Here is a 22,500-nt window from a genome sequence, read left to right as displayed (position 1 = left end):
GTTCCCATTGCGATGGCCAAATTCTGTTCAGAACTTTGCAAAATATTCCCCTTCCAGAAATCAGGGTGGCCCCGATCCTGCTGGGCTTTTATGGGGTCCTAAAGACCAGTTCAGGGGCCCCAACTGTGTTCAGGGACCCGTTTCTTGGTTGTGCAGGTGACAATGAGGTGGGGCAGTTCACGACTCTCTGCTTTTCATTTTTGTGTGCTTCGCCATGAATCAGTGAAACGACTTGCCTTCAAAAGTTGTGGATGCTCCCTCACTGGAGGCTTTTCAAAAGAGATTGGACATCTATTTGAATAGAATATAGAATATAGAATACAGAATACAGAATACAGAATACAGAATACAGAATACAGAATATAGAATATAGAATATAGAATATAGAATATAGAATAAACTTTATTGTCACTTTGAATGCACACTAATCGGCATACATTAAAATGAAATTTTGTTGTATACAGCTCTCAAAGGGTCACACACCTCCAATATACACTACATAACCATGACAGAATAAATGAATACATAAAAATATGAATAGAGTAGAGTAGAGTAAAGTGGAATAGAATAATAGAATAATAGAATAGAATAGAATAGAATAGAATAGAATAGAATAGAAGAACAGAACAGAACAGAACAGAACAGAACAGAACAGAACAGAATAGAATATTAGTATATGGAATGAAGTGGAATGGAATGGAATGGAATAGAATAATAACTTGTACGCTAATCGGCATACATTGCTCCCAGAGGGGAGCAACAGAAACAGACCGTAAAGTGGGTGTGTGGGGTCTCTAACAAGATTTTGAACTCTACGTACATAGAGCTTGTAAGCAGCATCCTGAGTAACGGGAAGCGAGCTTCCTATGTTCCTCTCCACTGTCCTCACCATTCTCTGTAGGGACTTTCTATCTGTGGCGCTGCTGCTGCTGCCAGCAAACCAAACAGGGATGCAGTTGGTTAAAATGCTCTCCGTTGTGTCTCTGTAAAAAGTGGCCAGGACAGAAGGAGAAAAATGTGCTCTCTTCATCCGATGCAGGATGCTGGTTTGCATGCTTCACTAAGGATGACCTGTGGAGAGACAAGTTCAGTGTCAGGTTTCGATGTCATCTCAAATAAATTGCACTCCCAAACAATTAATCTTTGCTGAAATATTCCATTTATTGAGTACGACAGATCTGGCCCCGACTTCGTCGTAGCCGATATGTTTAACCCTCTGACCCCCAAACCCTTCCCTTTCCGTTCCCCAACTCTCATCTTCTCATTGGCCATCTTCCAAGTCAGTCTCCCCCGCTTCTGACCTCAGCCCACAGGAATGTTCCCCTCCCATCCCATCTCCTAGGGGATATTATCTACAGAGAAAATAAGTAGGTGAAAAGTCAAGCCTCGTCTTTTTATGGCAGCATCAGAATGCTGACATCCAGATTATTGGTTATCTCCACCCCCAGATACATAATACTGTTCACCACGTCTACAGCTGCATCTTTGATACTGAGTGGAATATGACTATGCCGGCTCTTTCTATTTACTGGGATGGATTAAGGTCTCCTGTCTTGGGCATGGGGTTGGACTAGATGACCTCCAAGGTCCCTTCCAGCTCTAGATTTATTTATTTATTTATTTATTTATTAGATTTTTATACCGCCCCCTCTCCCGAAGGACTCGGGGCGGTGAACAGCCAAAGTTAAAAACATACAATATAAACAATTAAAAATACGTTTAAAACGTAAATCTAAAATGGCTCCCCAATTTAAAATGCCTTACCCATACCCCTATAAAAAGACGAATTTAAAATTTAAAAATTTAAAATTTCCACATTTAAAAAGGGGGAAGATTTAGGCCAGGCCAGCTTGATAAAATAGAAAGGTCTTAAGCGCGCGGCGGAAGGTGCGCAGATCCGGGATCCTACGTATCTCCGGGGGGAGCTCGTTCCAAATCGTAGGTGCCCCCACAGAGAAGGCTCTCCCCCTGGGGGCCGACAGCCGACATTGTTTGGCCGACGGCACCCGGAGGAGCCCCTCTCTATGGGAGCGTACTGGCCGGTGGGAGGCTATTGGTGGTAGCAGGCGGTCCCGTAAATAACCAGGTCCTAAGCCATGGAGCGCTTTGAAGGTGATAACCAGAACCTTGAAGCGCACTCGGAAGACCACCGGGAGCCAGTGCAGCTCGCGCAGGAGAGGTGTCACATGGGAACTCCATGTCGCTCCCATCACTACCCGCGCGGCCGCACTCTGCGCCAGTTGGAGCCTCCGAGTGCACCTCAAGGGGAGCCCCATGTAGAGAGCGTTGCAGTAATCCAGACGAGAAGTAACGAGGGCATGAGTGACTGTGTGTAGGGAGTCCCGATCTAGATAGGGACGCAACTGGCGGATCAGGCGAACCTGATGAAAAATCCTCCCGGACACGGCCGTCACATGCTCTTCTAACGACAGCCGTGAATCCAGGAGGACACCCAAGTTGCGAGCCCTATCCGTGGGGGCCAATGATTCGCCCCCAATAGTCAGCGATGGCATTAGCTGACTATATCGGGACGTCGGAAACCACAGCCACTCGGTCTTGGATGGGTTGAGCCTGAGCCTGTTCCTCCCCATCCAGATCCGTACGGCCTCCAGGCACTGGGACATCACTTCAAGGGCATCGTTGGATTTCTATGATACTACGAAAACGGACTGCTGTATAATTTGTTGGAGCCCGTTAAATATTCACTGAATTCTCACGCTATCCAGCCCGCATTAAACCTTGTAGTTTGACAGCTGGATTTGGGGTGTTGCTTATACTGTCTCTCAATTTATTCTACAGTGGTTTTGTCTCCCATAAAAGAATTTCGCAGGTATTGGGGATACTTCAAGAACCTGGAAAAATGACAAGATGGCAAAATCACACATCCCATTCCCTTCCAGCACTAATGATGTTCCCTAGTTGGGTCACAAAACGTCTGGCAGCAAACAACCAAGCTCAGAGAGCACCAAGGACCCCATGCAGAGGTGGCATTCAACCGGTTCGGGCGAATCGGTAGCGGAAATTTTAACTGGTTCGCCGAACCGGCAAATACCACCTCTGGCTGGCCTTGCCCCCGCCCGGTTGCCCGGTTGCTTGCCCGCCTGCTTCGTTGACTTGGCCACACCCACTCAGTCATATGACCCCCACCAAGCCACGCCCACCAAGCCACACCCACAGAACCGGTAGTAAAAAAATTTGAATCCTACCACTGACCCCACGGTCTCTGTGAATTGTCCTTCCCTAGCCTAGACATTGCTGGTGCACAGTTGTTGTTTTTTGTTGTTGTTTTTTGCTTTAATTTATATGCCGCCCTTCTCCGGAGACTCAGGGCGGCTTACAGTGCGTTAAGCAATAGCCTTCATTCTTTTGTATATTTTATACAAAGTCAGCTTATTGCCCCCACAATCTGGGTCCTCATTTCACCTACCTTAGAAAGGATGGAAGGCTGAGTCAACCTTGAGCCTTGGAGAGATTCGAACCTGCAGTAATTGCAGGCAGCTGATGTAAGTGGATGTTAATTAGTCTGCTGAGCCACCAGAGCTCATTTGTTCAGCGATTGTTTGAAGTTTATTTATTATATTTATTTATTGGTTCGATTTATATGCCACCCTTCTCCGGAGACTCAGGGCGGCTTACAATGCGTTAAGCAATAGCCTTCATATTTTTGTATATACCTGCTTAGTAGGGCTTTCGCCCCCCCCCCAGCGGTGTTCTTTTTTATACAAAGTCAGCTTATTGCCCCCACAATCCGGGTCCTCATTTTACCTACCTCGGGAGGATGGAAGGCTGAGTCAACCTTGAGCCTGGTGGGATTTGAACCTGCAGTAACTGCAGGCAGCAGATGTTAATAACAGTGCATTAGTCCACTGTGCTACCAAGGCTCTGTGCTACAAAGTTGACTCCTCTCTTCTCCCCAACTTCTGCAGGCTGTGCACGGAGACTGGTGTCAACAGGTGATGTACATTCCCCAGCTCAATTTGGTTGCTTCCTGCACACCGGCTGAGAAATCTGCCATGGCGCTGACCTCTCTCCCCCTGCATAACATCGGGAAAATCCAGTAAGAGAGGCTATAATTTCTTTTTGCGTGAAGACCGATGCAAAGGACGAGTTGAGCAGCTCTGCTCTCTCCCTACTGCCTGTTACTTCCTTGCCATCTTCTCCCTTTAGTGGACTGTCTGTTTCCTTGACTTTTTCCCCTTGTTATTAATACGTTGAAAGAAACTTTTTTAAAAAAAACTTATCTTTGGTTCACAAAACAGAGTTGCGAGTGGGATCTTGGAGTCCTAGTGGACAATTGCTTAAAAAAAAAAAAGAGTAAGGTTCTACATTTAAGCAAGAAAAACAAAATGCACAGGTGCAGTATAGGTGGTACCTTCCTCAATAGTAGTAACTGTGAGAGGGATCTTGGAGTCCTAGTGGACAATCACTTCAATAGGAGCCAAGAGTGTGCAGCAGCTGCCAAAAAAGCCAACACAGTTCTGGGCTGCATCAACAGAGAGATAGAATCAAGATCCCGTGAAGTGTTAATGCCGCTTTATAAGACCTTGGTAAGGCCACACTTGGAATATGGCACCCAGTTTTGGTGGCCACGATGTAAAAAAGATGTGGAGACTCTAGAAAGAGTGCAGAGAAGAGCAACCAAGAGGATTAGGGGACTGGAGGCTAAAACATATGAAGAACGGTTGCAGGAATTGGATAGGTCTAGTTTGGTGAAAAGAAGGACTAGGGGAGACATGATAGAAAGTCTTCCAATATCTCAGGGGCTGCCACAAAGAAGAGGGAGTCAGGCTATTCCAAAGCTCCTGAGAGTAGAACAAGAAGCAATGGGTGGAAACTAATCAAGGAGAGAAGCAACCTGGAATTAAGGAGAAATTTCCTGACAGTGAGAACAATTAACCAGTGGAACAACCTGCCTTCAGAAGTTGTGGATGCTCCATCAGTGAAGGTTTTTAAGAAGATGTTGGATAACCATTTGTCTGAAGTGGTGTAGGGTTTTCTGCCTGGGCAGGGGGTTGGACTAGAAGACCTCCAAGGTCCCTTCCAACTCTGTTATTCTGTATTCTTCCACTCTTGATGGAGAAAGTCATCAATGAGCCATTTCCTGAACAGACTATGCTTGGCTGGGTTTGTCTTTCAGCAGATGTCAGTCAGGGTAATTTAAATCCTTCATCCTGCAATTTCATGCATCTTTGAGAGATCTGGAATTCGGTTTCGGAAGACAGCATCCATGTCTTCTGCTGGAAGTGGAGGGAGCAATAATTGACATCACAAGTAGCAGGCCTTTTTCCTCCTAAGATCGTATCTCCCCGGATTCTTACAGTATTGCCAAGTTCATACATTTAGATTAAAAGTTACATTACCAATTGCAAGAATCCCACGTTGCAATATGGGAGATTGAACGGCAGGGGGCAGTGTTGCTTAGTGTATAATTAGAACATGGAGCATGGAATAATAGAACATCTTTCTTTCTTTCTTTCTTTCTTTCTTTCTTTCTTTCTTTCTTTCTTTCTTTCTCTTTCTTTCTTTCTTTCTTTCTTTCTTTCTTTCTTTCTGTCCCTCCATCCTTCCTTCCTTCCTTCCTTCCCCATCTCTTAATTCCTTCCTTCATCCCTCCCTCCTTCCCACCTCCTTCCCTTCCTTCTCTCATCTTTCTCTTTCCTCCCTCCCTCCCTCCTTTCTTCCTTCTCTCTTTCATCTCTCTTTCCTCTCTCCCTCCCTCCCTCCCTTCTTTCTTTCCCTCCCTCCCTCCTTTTTTCCTTCTCTCTCATCTCCCTCCCTCCCTCCCTTCTTTCTTTCTTTCTTTTTCTTCCTTCCTTCCTTCCTTCCTTCTTTCCTTCCCCTCACTCCCTCCTTTCCTAATCACTGTTTCTCCTTCCTTTCTCCTTTGTTTTCTTCATTGCTACCTCCCTTATTCCTTCTCTCATCTCTCTCTCCCCTCCCTCCCTCTCTTCCTCCCTCTCTACATCTCTCCCTCCCAACTCTCCTTCCTTCCTTCCTTCCTTCCTTCCTTCCTTCCTTCCTTCCTTCCTTCCTTCCTTCCTTCCTTCCTTCCTCTTCCCCCCCTTCCATTCCTCCTTTCCCCCTTCTATTACTTTACACATAACTCGAGGTGCTCACCCTCCAGAACTTCCCCAGTCACCTTGTTCTACAAATACAATGTACACTTTACACTGAGAGTGTATGCACCAAGACAAATTCCTTGTGTGTCCAATCACACTTGGCCAATAAAGAATTCTATTCTATTCTATTCTATTCTATTCTATTCTATTCTATTCTATTCTATTCTATTCTGTTCTATTCTTCATTCCATTATTCTATTCTATTCTATTCTATTCTATTCTGTTCTGTTCTGTTCTGTTCTGTTCTGTTCTGTTCTGTTCTGTTCTGTTCTGTTCTGTTCTGTTCTATTCTATTCTTCATTCCATTATTCCATTCCATTATCTATTCTATTCTATTCTGTTCTGTTCTGTTCTGTTCTATTCTATTCTATTCTATTCTATTCTATTCTATTCTATTCTATTCTATTCTATTCTATTCTATTCTATTCTATTCTATTCTATTCTATTCTATTCTATTTTATTCTATTCTATTCTATTCTATTCTATTCTGTTCTATTCTTCATTCCATTATTCTATTCTATTCTATTCTGTTCTGTTCTGTTCTGTTCTGTTCTGTTCTGTTCTGTTCTGTTCTGTTCTTCATTCCATTATTCCATTCCATTATCTATTCTATTCTATTCTGTTCTGTTCTGTTCTGTTCTATTCTATTCTATTCTATTCTATTCTGTTCTGTTCTGTTCTGTTCTATTCTATTCTATTCTATTCTATTCTATTCTATTCTATTCTATTCTATTCTATTCTATTCTATTCTATTCTATTCTATTCTATTCTATTCTATTCTGTTCTATTCTTCATTCCATTATTCTATTCTATTCTATTCTATTCTATTCTATTCTGTTCTGTTCTGTTCTGTTCTATTCTATTCTTCATTCCATTATTCCATTCCATTATCTATTCTATTCTATTCTGTTCTGTTCTGTTCTGTTCTGTTCTGTTCTATTCTATTCTATTCTATTCTATTCTATTCTATTCTATTCTATTCTATTCTATTCTTCATTCCATTATTCCATTCCATTATCTATTCTATTCTGTTCTGTTCTGTTCTGTTCTGTTCTGTTCTGTTCTGTTCTATTCTATTTCTCTTCTCTTCTCTTCTCTTCTCTTCTCTTCTCTTCTCTTCTCTTCTCTTCTCTTCTCTTCTTCATTCCATTATTCCATTCCATTATCTATTCTATTCTATTCTATTCTATTCTATTCTATTCTATTCTATTCTATTCTATTCTATTCTATTCTATTCTATTCTATTCTATTCTATTCTATTCTATACAATACTTGGAACCCAAAGAAATAACAGGGTGGTTTATTGCAATTTAAAAACCCTAAGATGCCACTAAAGATTGAATTAAATCAAGGCTGTTTCCTGTTTCCCCAGGTCGGCTTTGATTGTCCTGCGGAAGGGGATTCTGTGCTTTGATTACTCTGCCGAAATGAACATTGTGGGTAGGTGTTCCTCAGCCCCTCCTTTGAAAGGCTCACCTGCTGCCTCCCAATGGGCGCATTTTGGGTGCATTGAGGTGTTTCTTCTAATCAAACCAAAGACGATTTTTTAAAAAAAATTGATTTATATGCCGCCCTTCTCCGGAGACTCAGGGCGGCTTACAATGCGTTAAGCAATAGCCTTCATATTTTTGTATATTTATACAAAGTCAGTTTATTGCCCCCACAAACTGGGTCCTCAATTTACCTACCTTGGAAAGGATGGAAGGCTGAGTCAACCTTGAGCCTGGGGAGATTCGAACTTACAGTAATTGCAGGCAGCAGATGTAAGTGGATGTTAATTAGTCTGCTAAGCCACCAGAGCTCATTTGTTCAGCAATTGTTTGAAGTTTATTTATTTATTTATTTATTTATTTGTTCGATTTATATGCCGCCCTTCTCCGGAGACTCAGGGCGGCTTACAATGCGTTAAGCAATAGCCTTCATCCTTTTGTATATTTTATACAAAGTCAGCTTATTGCCCCCACAAACTGGGTCCTCATTTCACCTACCTTAGAAAGGATGGAAGGCTGAGTCAACCTTGAGCCTGCTGAGATTTGAACTTACAGTAATTGCAAGCAGCAGATGTAAGTGTATGTTAATTAGTCTGCTGAGCCACCAGAGCTCATTTGTTCAGCGATTGTTTGAAGTTTATTTATTTATTTATTTATTGGTTCGATTTATATGCCGCCCTTCTCCGGAGACTCAGGGCGGCCTACAAGGCGTTAAGCAATAGCCTTCATCCTTTTGTATATTTTATACAAAGTCAGCTTATTGCCCCCACAAACTGGGTCCTCATTTCACCTACCTTAGAAAGGATGGAAGGCTGAGTCAACCTTGAGCCTGGTGGGATTTGAACCTGCAGTAATTGCAGGCAGCTGGTGTTAAATTACAGTGTTCTGTCTGTTGAGCTATCCAGGCTCCTTATTTTGGTCTTTTCCTGCCAGTGACTGGGGGCTACGATCCCCTGATCCGAATCTGGAATCCGTACGTCACCAACAGTCCCATCACTCAGCTCAAGGGCCACCTGACAGCTGTCACTCACATCATGATCAACGGGCAGAAGAAAACCATCGTCAGCATCTCAAAAGACAAGGTGAGGCAGAGGGAGCTTATAAAGATAGCCCCTGACTTACGATGTTTCGTTTAACGACGGTTCAAAGTTAGGATGGGCTTGGGAAAAGTGATTTATGGTCCGTCCTCGCACGTACGACCGTCACAGCAATCTCCTAGTCCCACAATCACAATTTATTAATTATTTATTTATTTATTAATTTTATTTCTATACCGCCCTTCTCCCGAAGGACTCAGGGCTGTGTACAGCCTGATTAAAAGCACAGACAAAATTTAAAAATAATTTAAAATTATTAAATAATTGGCTCAATTATAAAACCCCCAAATTTAAAATCCCATATTTAAAACCGATTAAAATCTTTACCTTGATAGCCCAGCCTGGCAGAATTTGGGCAGCTGGCAATCATTATTATTATTATTGACAAATAACGTCAACCAGGGAGACTGGATTCGTTTAGTGACCGTGGTAAAAATGGTCATGAAATCAGGTCTGGTCATGCAATGACTTGCTTTATGACCGTCCTGACTTACAACAGAAAATCTGGGCCCAATTATGACTGTATATTGAGCAGTCCTCGACTTACGACCGCTTCAGTTTTCTACCTCAAAAAACTAAATTCCAATCTGGGGGGTGACACTGAGTATCGACATTACCCCCACAAGAAGTCCTCGGCTTACGGCCACCATGGAGCCCCAAATTCTGCTGCTAAGTGAGAGACTGCTGTTCAGTGAATTTTGCCTCATTTTATGACCTTTTATTGCCACGGTTGTTAAGTGAACCACTGCCGTTCTTAAATTAATAACACGGTCGTTAAATGAATCTGGCTTCCCCATTGACTTGGCTTTGTCAGACGGTCGTAAAAGGGGGATCATGTGATCCCAGGACACCGCGACCGTCATAAACGTCAGTGTCCAAGCGTCTGAATTTTGATCATGCGACCACAGGGATGCTGCAACCGTCATAAGTGTGAAAAAGTCACTTTTTTTCAGTGCCGCTGTAACTTTGAACTTTTAAATGAAATGTAAATCGAGGATTCCCTCTACTCAGTGTTTCTCAACCTTGGAAGCTTGAAGATGGGTGGACTTCAACTCCCAGAATCCCCCAGCCAGCAGCGCTGGCTGGGGGATTCTGGGAGTTGAAGTCCACCCATCTTCAAGCTTCCAAGGTTGAGAAACACTCCTCTACTGGATTTTTGCCTGGTGATCCTGGCTTGGGAATGGGATCTGCTTTCCTTCTAGATCTTCTCTTCTTCCCTCTCCAGAATATTCGCGTCTGGGATCTGCTGGATCACTTCTGCCTTCAGTCGATTCATGGCCGGAACGTCCCTCTGGGCAACTGCCCCATCTCTTCTGTCTACTATCACCGGCATCAGAATATCTTGATCTGTGCCACTTACAAGGTCAGAGCTGGCTAGGCGGGGCTGGATGTCGGCTCGTTGGCCTGAGTTGGTCACGGGAAACCACCAAGAACAGCCCCACAGACACTAACAGGGCAAGCTACTTGTCTATAAGTTGAGAGACCCCACTCCCTTCTAGCACTGATGAGGTTACCTAGTTGGGTCATGAAATGTCTGCATGAAAACAACCAAGCTCAGAGAGCACCAAGGAACCCACAGTTCTTTCTCCTTCTCCTTCTCCTTCTCCTTCTCCAATCTCCATCTTCCTTCTGTCTCCTTCTCCTTCTTCTTCTCCTTCTCCTTCTCCTTCTCCTTCTCCAATCTCCATCTTCCTTCTGTCTCCTTCTCCTTCTTCTTCTCCTTCTCCTTCTCCTTCTCCTCCTTCTCCAATCTACATCTTCCTTCCTTCTCCTTCTCCTTCTCCAATCTCCATCTTCTGTCCTTCTCCTTCTCCTTCTCCATCTTCTCCTTCTCCTTCTCCTTCTTCTCCAATCTGCATCTTCTTTCCTTCTCCTCCTCCTCCTCCTCCTCCTCCTCCTCCTCCTCCTCCTCCTCCTCCTCCTCCTCCCCTCTGAAAATCCCACTCCCTTCTAGCACTGATGATGTTACCTACTTGGGTCATGCAATGCCTGCAAGAAAATCACCAAGCTCAGAGGGCACCAAGACCCACACAGTTCAACCCCGAGCTATGAAGATTCTCTTTTATCGATCCCAAGCTGGATGGGGGAGCTGGGAGCCACACTCTATGGTATAATCTCTCAGGATATAAATATATACAATATATATAGCAGGTTCGAAGGTTACAGCTTCAGTCTGGCAAGATTCCGTCCTTTAGATGCAGACTAATAAAGAATTGGACTCCAAGAATGTAGAACACAGAATAATAGGATAGGAAGGGACCTTGGAGGTCTTCTAGTCCATCCCCCTGACTCGATTGGGTCTCGCTGTCTTATCTTCAGGCTTCAGCCTGACACCTGGTCCCATTTTACTCCAGATTGGGTTGTTCTTTGGTGCTGAATTCACCGAGACGGAATTGAAGACCCAAGAACCTCTGCTGTGCTGTGCCCTCTACAACAAGATCTTCAAACAGGTGACAAATTTGGCTCAGGTGGATGGTTGCACCCAACCTTCTTTTTCAAGCAAAGGAGATTTTGAAATGTGGAATCAAAGAACTTGAAGGGATGTCTCAAAGGTGCTTTTTCCACCTTCTTGGTTTTTTTTCTTGGTTTTCTTCTTTCAAAACATTTTGCTTCTCATCCAAGGAGGTTCTTCAGAACCGAAGAAGCTTCTTGGATGAAAAGTGAAACGTTTTCAAAATTAAAATGTTGAGACTCTGGAAAGAGTGCAGAGAAGAGCAACAAAGATGATTAAGGGACCGGAGGATAAAATGTATGAAAACAGTAACAATAACAGTAAAAATAAAATGATTATGTTGGGATTAACAGCAAAAAAAATAAAAATGATTATGCAGGGTATGACAGCAAAAACAAGGGATAAACAGCAATGAAGATGATTATATTGGGAGCAACAGTTAAAATATTGTTTAAAGGCTTATAATAATTGTAATGATTTATATTTTAAAAATACATTCATCTAAGTAAAAAGAAAAAGAAAAATGATATGATATTTGGTTAGGATTTAAAGATTTAAGTAATGGGTTTTTGGGATAACGGCCTTATTAAATAGATAGAATTTAGGGAAATAATTGAGTAAAATATTAAGTTGTGTTAATTGAAAATTAAGATTTGTTAGTAATTTGTACCAATTTATGACCGGATCAATGCTTCATTTTGAAAAGATGTATTTTATGTTTATGTTTTAAAAAATAAAAACAATTTTATATTAAAAAAAAATATGAAAAACGGTTGCAGGAACTGGGTATGTTTAGATTAATGAAGAGGAGGATTAGGGGGACATGATGGCATCTTCCAATATTCGAGGGGCTGTCCGCCATTTTGTAAGTTACCTCAGACAGCTGGGTTGTTTCACTTAAATGTTAAGTATGTAAACATGGAGTAGTGTTAACGAGAGTGGGTTCCCATTTCACACTTCAGAACAGAATAACAGAATTGGTGCTTTTTCAAGGGGCAACTGGACTTTCTGGTTTTTCTTTGAAGACATTTCGCTTCTCATCCAAGAAGCTTCTTCACCTCTGACTGGATGGTGGGGAAGGGAAGGATTCATCCACCGTTCAGTCAGAACTGAAGAAGCTTCTTGGATGAGAAGAGAAACGCCTTCAAAGAAAAACCAGAAAGTCCAGTTGCCTCTTGAAACAAAAGCACCTTTGGGACAACCGTGACTTGGATGACGGAGAAGCTCCATCAACAACAGAATTGGAAGGCACCTTGGAGGTCTTCTAGTCCAACCCCAATTGGACCATCTGACCCAATTGATTCTGGGACATTTTCCCCCACAGGCAGTCAGCGGTTATTACAACGGGATGGTCACTGTTTGGGATGTCATGACAGGACAGAAGATTATGGAGTTCACCACCACCTCAGACCAAGCCCTGGAGATGAGCGCCATGATCTTTGATCCGCCAGAACGACGACTCATCACCGCTCTGAAAAACGGGATGATCAAACTGTGGAACTTCAACAACGGGGCTTGCCTGATGGAGATTCCCATTGAGGAGAAGACTGAGGTGGGTGGAAGGACCAAGGTTGATCCCAAGGTCCCAAAAAGGTGCTTTTTTTCCAAGTGGCGACTGGACTTTCTGTTTTTTCTTTGAAGACATTTCACTTCTCATCCAAGAAGCTTCTTCAGTTCTGGCTGGATGGTGGAGAAATGGAAGGATTTACATTCCTTGCAGACAGTTGGTCATTTGCATCCTTTTAGAGGGTCATTGAGGCCACTTGGAGGTTTACCTGTGTCCTCAGGGTCACCTGAGTGGTGCAAATGGGGGTGGAGCCTTCTTGGAACTGCTGAAAGGAGTTGTGTTGTAGACTGGAGGTAGATGACGTCGTATCCCCTCGCCCCTCTGTTGAGGGAGAGCTATGTCAATTTTGACATAGATGGTGTCAACCCTGAAGCTGGCTTGGTTGAAGCCATCTGGGAGCTTCAGTGCTGCCACACTGCAGCTGAGGGATGTGGGGGGGGGGGAGAGAGATTAGAGATAGTTGGGGATAGTAGGAAGGAGGAGTGATGTCACCTGACCAGCAGACGCTGCCTTGATTGGGCCATGTGTCTGATTGTTTGGAATTGGGGGCAAAATTTTTACTTTTAATTAGGTGAAAACTATGGAATCCCTTCAATGTCAGTTTTCACCAGATATGTGCCAATATGATATTTCCAATAAAACAATACTTTCAGGAATCTAACTGCCTTGGAGTTTTTGCTTGAGATGGATCTAATACTTGGAACCCTGACAGATGGCCTCTTTGACCCCTCTTCTAAACCAGCATCCCTCTCTGTCCAAAACATGGACTTTGCTGTCTTCAAAAGAGGGGCCTTTGCCTTTTAAATGAAGATGGACTGCTGGATCTAGTCATGATGCGTTTGTTCTCCTATGTGGTGCCATGGATTTGTGAAGTGGTTGTTTTTTTCCCCCAATGTACAGAACTGCACATGGGTCACTGCATTGTACTACATATATGAGGTCGCTCAGTATAGGGTTTTGGACCAAGTTATTTGATGGACCATTTTTTCCCAGTCACATCTATAGGACTGTGGACTGTTCAGTTTGTACACATGTGGCCTCTTTTACCCCTCTTTCAAACCAGCAGTCCTCTCTGTCCAAAATGTGGACTTTGCTGTCTTCAAAAGAGTGGCCTTTGTCTTTTTAAATGCAGATGGACTGCTGAATCTCATCCTGATGTGTTTGTTCTCCTATGTTGTGCCATGTGTTTGTGAAGTGGTTGTTTTGTTTCCCCAATGTTCAGAACTGCAATGTTCACTGCATTGTCCACGTTGCTCGGTTTGTGTCTGGGTGTTTTATCCTTGGGGCACACAGTATAATGCAGTGAGACATCTGCAGATTTGAAGAAGGCTCCACACCCATTTGCACCACTAGGTGACCCTGAGGACATGACAAACCTCCAAGTGGCCTCAACGACTCTCTAAAAAGATGCAAATGACCAGATGTCTGCAAGGAGTATAAATCTTTCTATTCCCCACATCCAGTCAGAGCTGAAGAAGCTTCTTGGATGAGAAGCAAAATGTCTTCAAAGAAAAAACTAGAAAGCCCAGTTGCCTCCTGAAAAGACATGTTTCTGTTGACCTCTTCCAACTATAATTGCTTTCTCCAGTGAATTTTCCTGCATGACATGACCAAAATAAGTGAGACATAGTTTCCTTCTGGACACATGGCTGTCCAGTCTCTTCTTAAAAACCTCCAGCGATGGAGCGCCCACGATTTCTGGTGGCAAGCTGTTCCACTGGTTAATTGTTCTCATTGTTAGTAAGTTTCTCCTTAATTCCAGGTTGCTTCTCTCCTTGTTTAGTTTCCATCCATTGTTTCTTCTCTTGCCCTCAGGTCCTTTGGAAAATAAGTTGACCTCCTTTTTAAGAAGGGACTGGACAGCCAGTTGTATGAAACAGTATAGGGTCTCCTGCTTGAGCAGGGGGTTGGACTAGAAGACCTCCAAGGTCCCTTCCAGCCCTCTTCTGATTCATTGATGGATGGTCCATGCAGATTGCTTCCTACCCTCTTTCCTCCTCCTTTTCTTTTTGTTCTCTTTCCAATAGACCAACTGCATCTTTTACATGAACCACAGGATTTTTATTACAGATTGGACCAAGAGAGTGACGTGGTACCGGTAAGTCAAAGCCAACTTGGGAGAACTTTTCTGTTTTCAGATGGGGGGGAGGGGGAAGGAGAAACAGTGAGGAAGAGAAGAATGATTGGGTTGGGTTGGATGATACGGCCTCTGCTTTTTCACCCAGAGCTCCTGAGGACAAATACTCGAGGAACAGGGTGGGAAAAAGTCGCCCAGCTGGGGTCACCATTTCAGATGCAGAACTTGCTTTAGTGGGTTTCAGGCTTTCTGAGAAGAACTGAGAAGGCCCTGCTCTCTGAACCCTGGAGATGGCTTTCTCTGAACCAGAAAAGACCAACAGAAGACAATATTTGTAACTGAGAGTGGAGTTACGGATATTTCCCAGAGTTGTTCTCTGAGCTTGGTGGTTTTCTTGCAGATGTTCCATGACCCAACTAGGGAACATCATCAGTGCTAGAAGGGAGTGGGGTTTGCAGGGAGGAGGAGGAAGAGGAGGAGAAGGAGGAGGAGGAGGAGGGGACTGTGGGGTCCTTGGTGCTCTATGAGCTTGGTTGTTTTCTTGCAGATGTTCCATGACCCAACTAGGAAACATCATCAGTGTTAGAAGGGAGTGGGGTTTGCAGAGAGGAGGAGGAGAATGACAATGACTATGAGGTCCCTGGTAGTCTCTGATCTTGGTGGTTTTCGTGCAGATGTTCCATAATCCAACTAGGGAATATCATCAGGGCTAGAAGGGAAGGGGATTTTAGAGAGGAGGAGGAGGAGGACTGTAGGTTCCTTGGTAGTCTCTGAGCTTGGTGGTTTTCTTGCAGACGTTCCATAACCCAACTAGGGAACATCAGCAGTGCTAGAAGGGAGTGGGGTTTGCAGAGAGGAGGAGGAGAAAGATGAAGTCTGTGGGGAGGATAGAAACTGAGAAGAAGGGTTGGATGGATGGCTCTTCTGTCTTTCTCTTGTTGGGAGGGGGGAGGAGGAGAGATGCCTGGTCCTTCCCCTTATTTTAACTGTGGGGTGATGAGGTTCTTTCCTCCTTTTGGGCAGAGACTCCAAAGACGAGAACAACGTGATTGAATGCAAGCACTGGAAGTCCTACCACGCGGAGGACATCATCTCCATGGATGGGTACGCCAATAAGCTCCTGGTCACCTCCTCCAGCAACGGAGACATTGTCCTCTGGTACGTCAACTCTGGGCAAGCCTTCTGCCGCTTCAACGCCTCCGAGAGTCCCCTGCCGCTCGCTCCCAAACGGGTAGGTGCAGAGGGCTTCCATGGTGGTGGTGGTGGGGTTCCTTTGGCCCCTGGCCAAGAGCTGGACTTCCATGGCTACCTCAAGGGACCCCTTCCTCCAGAATAAGGTGGAAGCCAATAGGACGGAATATGTTTAGTTTGGGATTGAACTGTGGGGTCTCTGGTGCTCTTGGAACTTGGTGGTTTTCATGATGCTTCATGATCCAACTAGGGAACGTCATCAGTGCTTGAAGGGAGGGGGGTTTGTGGAAAGGAAGAAGAAGAGGAGAAGGAGAGGAGGAGGACATTTATGGGGTCCTTGATGCTCCCTGAGCTTGTTTTTTTCCCCTTCCTTCCTTCCTTCCTTCCTTCCTTCCTTCCTTCCTTCCTTCCTTCCTTCCTTCCTTCCTTCCTTCCTTTTCCTTCCACCCTTCCATCCTTTCTTTCTTTCTTTTCCTTCCACCCTTCCTTTTTTCTTTTTCTTTCTTTTCATTCCTTTCTTTCTTTTCCTTCCACCCTTCCACCCTTCCACCCTTCCTTTCTTTTCCTTCCTTCCTTTTCCTTCCTTCCTTCCTTTTCCTTCCTTCCTTTCTTTCTTTTCCTTCCACCCTTCCATCTTTCCATCCTTTCTTTCTTTTCTTTCCTTCCTTTTCCTTCCTTCCTTTTTCTTTTCTTTCTTTCTTTCTTTCTTTCTTTCTTTCTTTCTTTCTTTCTTTCTTTCTTTCTTTCTTTCTTTCTTTTCCTTCCTTCCATCCTTCCATCCTTCCATCCTTTTTTCTTTTTCTTTCTTTCTTTCTTTTCCTTCCTTTCTTTTCCTTCCATCCTTCCATCCTTTCTTTCTTTCTTTTCCTTCCATCCTTCCATCCTTTCTCTTTCTTTTCCTTCTTCCTTCCTTCCTTTTTTCTTTTTCTTTTTCTTTCTTTTCCTTCCTTTCTTTCTTTTCCTTCCACCTTTCCATCTTTCCATCCTTTCTTTCTTTTCTTTCCTTCCTTTTCCTTCCTTCCTTTTTCTTTTCTTTCTTTCTTTCTTTCTTTCTTTCTTTCTTTCTTTCTTTCTTTCTTTCTTTCTTTCTTTTCCTTCCTTCCATCCTTCCATCCTTTTTTCTTTTTCTTTCTTTCTTTCCCTTCCTTCCTTTTCCTTCCATCCGTCCATCCTTTCTTTCTTTCTTTCCTCAGTTGGCGCAAGAGGGCCAGTCATCACCCAGAGCGGCTGATGTTCGCGACCCCCTGACAGACTTAATTTGTAGAAAGTTATTGATATTGTTCCCTTTTACAATTGAACTTTTTTACAGTGTTTTAGATTGTTTTAATATGTGATAGTTGTCTTAATATGAAAGGGGAAGATGTTATAGTTGCTTGCATCGGAACTTTGCATGTTTCACAATGTTTTATAATGTTTGTAAGGTTTAATAAGATTTTATAATGTTTTAATAAGGTTTTATAATGTTTTAATATGTGTTAGTTATCTTAATATGAAAAGGGAAGATGTTACAGAAGTTATGTGTGCTGTGTTGGCAGGATTAGTCTGAGATGCATTCCCTGCCTCTCGAGAAGCTGCCTTCAGCTGCTCCTGTGAGATATTTCCGGTTCCTATCCTATGTAGATACAGTATATACTTATAATGATGGCTTATTGGGTGTCTTTCTTACGATTAAACTTCCTGAAACAGCTGTTGCATCAAATAACTTTTCTGGAGCTTTTATCGGTCTTCGAAATGAGACCGTCTCGTTTCTCAACTTAGGAGTTCGCCATGAGTGCAGAGCCCCCTCACCAGAGTGCTGAGGCCAAGAAGGTGGAGACCCAGCCGAGTGAGAATGAGAAGAAGTACTGGGCCTATCCAAGGTTACAGAACACCTCAACCTCGGCCCACCCTGTGCGGCCCACCAGCGCGAAAACCCTCGTCGCACCTTCTGGTCCCCCCAAACGCCCTTCTTCAGCTGTGTTTGGAAGCCAGACCACGAAGCCCCAGGTATGGGTGGTCCTGGAAGATCGATGGAGATGGAGATGGAGATAGAGATGGAGGAAGGACCTGGACTTGAGCCTTCCTGGGCTCCTGGCTGACGTTAAAACCAGGAGACCCGTGTGGAGAGCTCTTGGGGTGACTCCTGGAATTGCGTTCAGCTTCTCTCATGTCGCCCCGTTGTGGGGGGGGGTTTGTGGTTTCTCCTTCCTGGAACGTGGGGCTGAAACGTCTCCCACAATTTGGGTGTGTGTCATAGATTGTGTGGCTCAAGGTTGACTCAGCCTTCCATCCTTCCGAGGTGGGTAAAATGAGGACCCAGATTGTTGGGGGCAATATGCTATTTAGTAGACTGTCTTTGGTGTAAGCCGCCTAGTGTCCTCGGAGAGTGGGCGGCATAGAAATATGAATAATAAATAAATAAATAAATAAATAAATAAATAAATAAATAAATAGATTGAGCGATGAATTAACCCTACAGGAGAGACAGTGAAAGCTTCGTGTTCTTCTCTTCTGCCTAAATTGGACAGGGATTCTTTTTCCAAACGCAACTCTTACAGACTAGACTAGACTAGAGAACAGAATGATAGAAGAGAATAAAATAGAACAGAACAGAATGGGAGAACAGAACAGCAGAATAGATTACAAAATAGAATAGAATACAGAACAATAGATTACAGAATAAAGTAGAATAGGTTATAGAACGGAACAGAACAACAGAATAGAATAAAACAGAACAGAACAGAACAAGAATAGAATAGAATAGAGCAGAGCAGAGCAGAGCAGAGCAGAGCAGAACAGAACAGAACAGAATAGAAGAACAGAAGAACAGAACAGCAGAATAGATTACAAAATAGAACAGAATACAGAACAATAGATTACAGAATAAAGTAGACTAGATTATAGAACAGAACAGAACAACAGAATAGATTAGAACAGAATAGAAAAGAAAAAAAAATACAGAATAGAATAGATTACAAAACAGAATTGAATAAAAAACAGAATAGATTACAGAATAAAATAGAATAGATTACAGAACAGAACAATGGATTAGAATAGAACAGGACAGGACAGAACAGAATACATTACAAAATAGAACAGAATAACTAATCACCAAGCAGGTTGCAAAGGATATTTTAAATTATGGTCTCTTCAATCCTATGTGAAGGCTGAGAAGAGCAGTGGGTGGGTCTTTGAAGAAAGGGAGGCAAGGGGTATGATACTGCGTGTGATGTGGGGTCCTCACAAAGGCAACTGGATTTTCTTGGGTTTTTTTGTTTTCCTTGAAGACTATTCGCTTCTCATTCAAGAAGCTTCTTCAGTTCTGACTGGCTGGAGGGGACTGGAAGGATTTATATTCTTTCCAGTCTGCTGGACTTTAGCACTCTCTTTCTGAGAATCATTGAGGCCACTTGGATACAGCATACAGATAAACCCCCAAGTGGCCTCAATGACTCAGAGAGAGCACTAATGACCAGATGACTGCAAAGAATATAAATCCTTCCCTTCCCCTCCATCCAGTCAGAACTGAAGAAGCTCCTTGGATGAGAAGCGAAACGTCTTCAAGGAAAAGCAAAGTCCAGTTGCCTCCTGAAAAAAGCACCTTTGGCACAACCAGAGAATCTCCATAAACCTTGGATCTCGTGTCTTGACAGGCAGCTTGGAGCTCCAAGGACAAAATGAAGAGTAGCAACCTTCTCCATGTCCCGGCCGTGGTGGAGAGCTCCTTGAGGAGGGAGAGCCTATCATGGCAAGAAGAGATCAAGGCTTCCCAACGATCCGTAGAGAAGGTCAGGGTTCAAATTAGGATCCCCTCAATCCATAGGGTAGATGTGGAGGCCGAGAAAAGCATTGGATGGGTCTTTGAAGAAGGGCAAAGTGTTGGGTGTCTTTGTGTGATCCTGGGTGAGACCTTTGTTTTCAACCAAGAGTTTGGAAGCATATATACACATATACACTATACACATACAGATTGGGAGAAACCAGGCTTAATAGCAGTGACTGTGAGAGGGACCTTGGAGTCCTAGTGGACAACCAGCTAAATAGGAGCCAACTGTGTGCGGTGGCAGCCAAAAAAGCCAATGCAATCCTAAACTGCATTAACAAGGAGATACAATTCAGATCAAGGGAGGTACTAATACCACTCTATGAAGCCTTACTAAGACCACACCTAGAGTCCTGCATCCAGTTTTGGTCCCCACACTATAAAAAAAGATGTTGAGACTCTAGAAAAAGTGCAGAGAAGAGCAACCAAGAGGATGAGGGGACTGGAGGCTAAAACATACGATGAACGGTTGCAGGAACTGGGCCTGGCTAGTCTAGTGAAGAGAAGGACCACGGGAGACAGTCTTCCAATATTTGAGGGGCTGCCCCAGAGAGGAGGAAGGGGGTCAAGCTATTCTCCAAAGCACCTTTGAGGGCTAGATGTAGAATAATGGATGGAAGCTGATCAAGGAGAGATTCAACCTGGAAATAAGGAGGAATTTTCTGACAGGGAGAGCAATCAACCAACGCTTGCCTTCAGAAGTTGTGGGAGCTTCATCCCTGGAGACATTCAAGAAAAGACTGGACTGCCATCTGTCAGAAATGGTGTAGGGTCTCCCACTTGGGTGGGGGGTTGGACTAGATGACCTACAAGGTCCCTTCCAACTCTGTTAATCTCTATGTAAGCCTACGGATGGATGAGTGAGCCATAAACCACAGAAAGTTTTTTAGCCTGGTGTCCTTTCTGCTCAAATAGCATCTGAGCTAGAGAGGTAGATTAATATCTTTTTATTTATGCTTAAGTAAGAAGATAGATCTCCCATAGTTTCAAGGTGAGATGATCCTTATTGTCTTTTTATGACCCCGTAATCCCTTACAACGGGGTGGACTCTGGGCAACTGAATGGAGCTGAGTGTTTACTGGCTGGATGCCCTTCCTATCTCCAATGCAGAGTTCACAGCAGATATATTCTCATCGTGCCCAGAGAGAGAAATATCTGCCGCTATCTAGGATCAAACTCACAGCCTCCTGATTGTGAGGCGAGAGCTCCACCTCTAGGCCACTGCACCACTGTAAGAAGATCCTTATAAAGGGGAGGAATCATTTTATATGCAGTTCAGTTGGGTTTTGAATGTGTTCTCCAGTTGGCCAACATCACTTGAGTCATCAAGCATCTAGAGAACATGGCCAGAAACTATACATGTACCACAGTGGTGAAATCCAATTTTTTTACTACCGGTCCTGTGGGTGTGGCTTGGTGGGCATGGGATGGGAAGGATACTGCAAAATCTCCATTCCCACCCCACTCCAGGGGAAGGATACTGCAAAATCCCCATTCCCTCCCCTCCTGGGGAAAGATACTGCAAAATCCCCATTCCCTCCCCACTCCTGGGGCCAGCCAGAGGTGGCATTTGCCGGTTCTCTGAACTGCTCAAAATTTCCACTACTGGTTCTCCAGAACCTGTCAGAACCTGCTGGATTTCACCTCTGATGTACCATGTAATAATTTATATCAGGCCATAATTTTCTTAGCATGATCTTGTTAATGCCTAATTACAAATCCAGGAGGCGTGTTTCCCACATTAAAATGAGTTTAATAACCTGAGAACTCAACTTCCAAGTTCAAAAAGGTCAACTTAATAGGCAGTTCTCATCTCTGGTTATTTGGATCCAGTTCTTATCAGAATCTGCGTTCTTACTTAGTTAGCTAGAAACATTAATCAAAGGTGCTCCTTGTTACTGAAAACACTTACTCAAAGAGATCCCCTTCTCCTGTTCCCATCAGATCTTCTCAACTTATTCTACCAGCTCCTCAGAGAGTAGTTGACACTGGGAGTTGCTACAGGGGTCTTTTTGTTAGTTGCACACAGAATGCTGGACATAGGATGGAAATATGTCATCAGCACTGATGAAGTTACATTGTTTGGTAATGAAACGTCTACAAGAAAACCATCAAGCTCAGAGACCACCAAGGACCCCACAATCCCCCTCCTCTTCCTCTTCCATTTCCTCCTCTTCCTCCTCCTCCTCCTCCTCCTCCCCCCCATTCTCCTTGTCCTCTTCTTCTCTACAAAGCCCGCTCCCTTCTAACACTGATGATGCTACCTAGTTTGGGTCATGAAACATCTACAAGAAAACCATCAAGCTCAGAGATCACCAAGGACCCCACAGCCCTCCTCTCCTCCTCCTCCTGCCTTCCTCTTCCTCCTCCTTCTCATGGCTGGCTGGGAAATTCTGGGAATTGAAGTCCACACCTCTTGAAGGGACCAACTTTAAAAAAAAAAACCCACTGATTTACACTAAGTCCCGGCTGATGATTGACTCTCAGAAGGGTATCTAGGCATAAAAATGACCAGAACCTTACAACTTCTGTTGTTTGCAAGCAAGAAGAACCCAGCATCTCCTGATTAACCCAGAAAAGTCCAGATTTTTGACATCCCAAAGCAGCAAAATTCAAATCTGGCCATCTTCAAATATGCTTGATTGACTTTTGACTCAGGTTCTTGAAAGTCCATCTGCTGTCAACGCTCCACATCTCAAAAGAAA

General features: G+C 43.7%; 1 protein-coding gene across 1 annotated transcript in view; it reads left to right on the top strand.

Moving 5' to 3' along the window:
• EFCAB8 (EF-hand calcium binding domain 8) overlaps positions 1-22,500 on the top strand; it is a 60,849-nt gene that overhangs the window by 20,687 nt on the left and 17,662 nt on the right. The window contains exons 11-20 of the mRNA XM_060692709.2: positions 3,927-4,057; positions 7,492-7,559; positions 8,543-8,691; positions 9,932-10,069; positions 11,061-11,156; positions 12,483-12,710; positions 14,753-14,823; positions 15,826-16,033; positions 17,752-17,979; positions 19,626-19,760. Of these exons, the coding sequence (XP_060548692.2) occupies positions 3,927-4,057; positions 7,492-7,559; positions 8,543-8,691; positions 9,932-10,069; positions 11,061-11,156; positions 12,483-12,710; positions 14,753-14,823; positions 15,826-16,033; positions 17,752-17,979; positions 19,626-19,760 (1,452 nt within the window). The remainder of the gene's footprint in view (positions 1-3,926; positions 4,058-7,491; positions 7,560-8,542; positions 8,692-9,931; positions 10,070-11,060; positions 11,157-12,482; positions 12,711-14,752; positions 14,824-15,825; positions 16,034-17,751; positions 17,980-19,625; positions 19,761-22,500) is intronic.

This window comes from Pantherophis guttatus, chromosome 3 (genome assembly GCF_059756535.1).
Source record: "Pantherophis guttatus breed Tessera chromosome 3, ASM5975653v1, whole genome shotgun sequence".
NCBI classification, from domain to species: Eukaryota; Metazoa; Chordata; class Lepidosauria; order Squamata; family Colubridae; genus Pantherophis; species Pantherophis guttatus.
The sequence above is the reverse complement of the archived record's forward strand: the minus strand, read 5'-3'. Positions and strand labels throughout refer to the sequence as shown.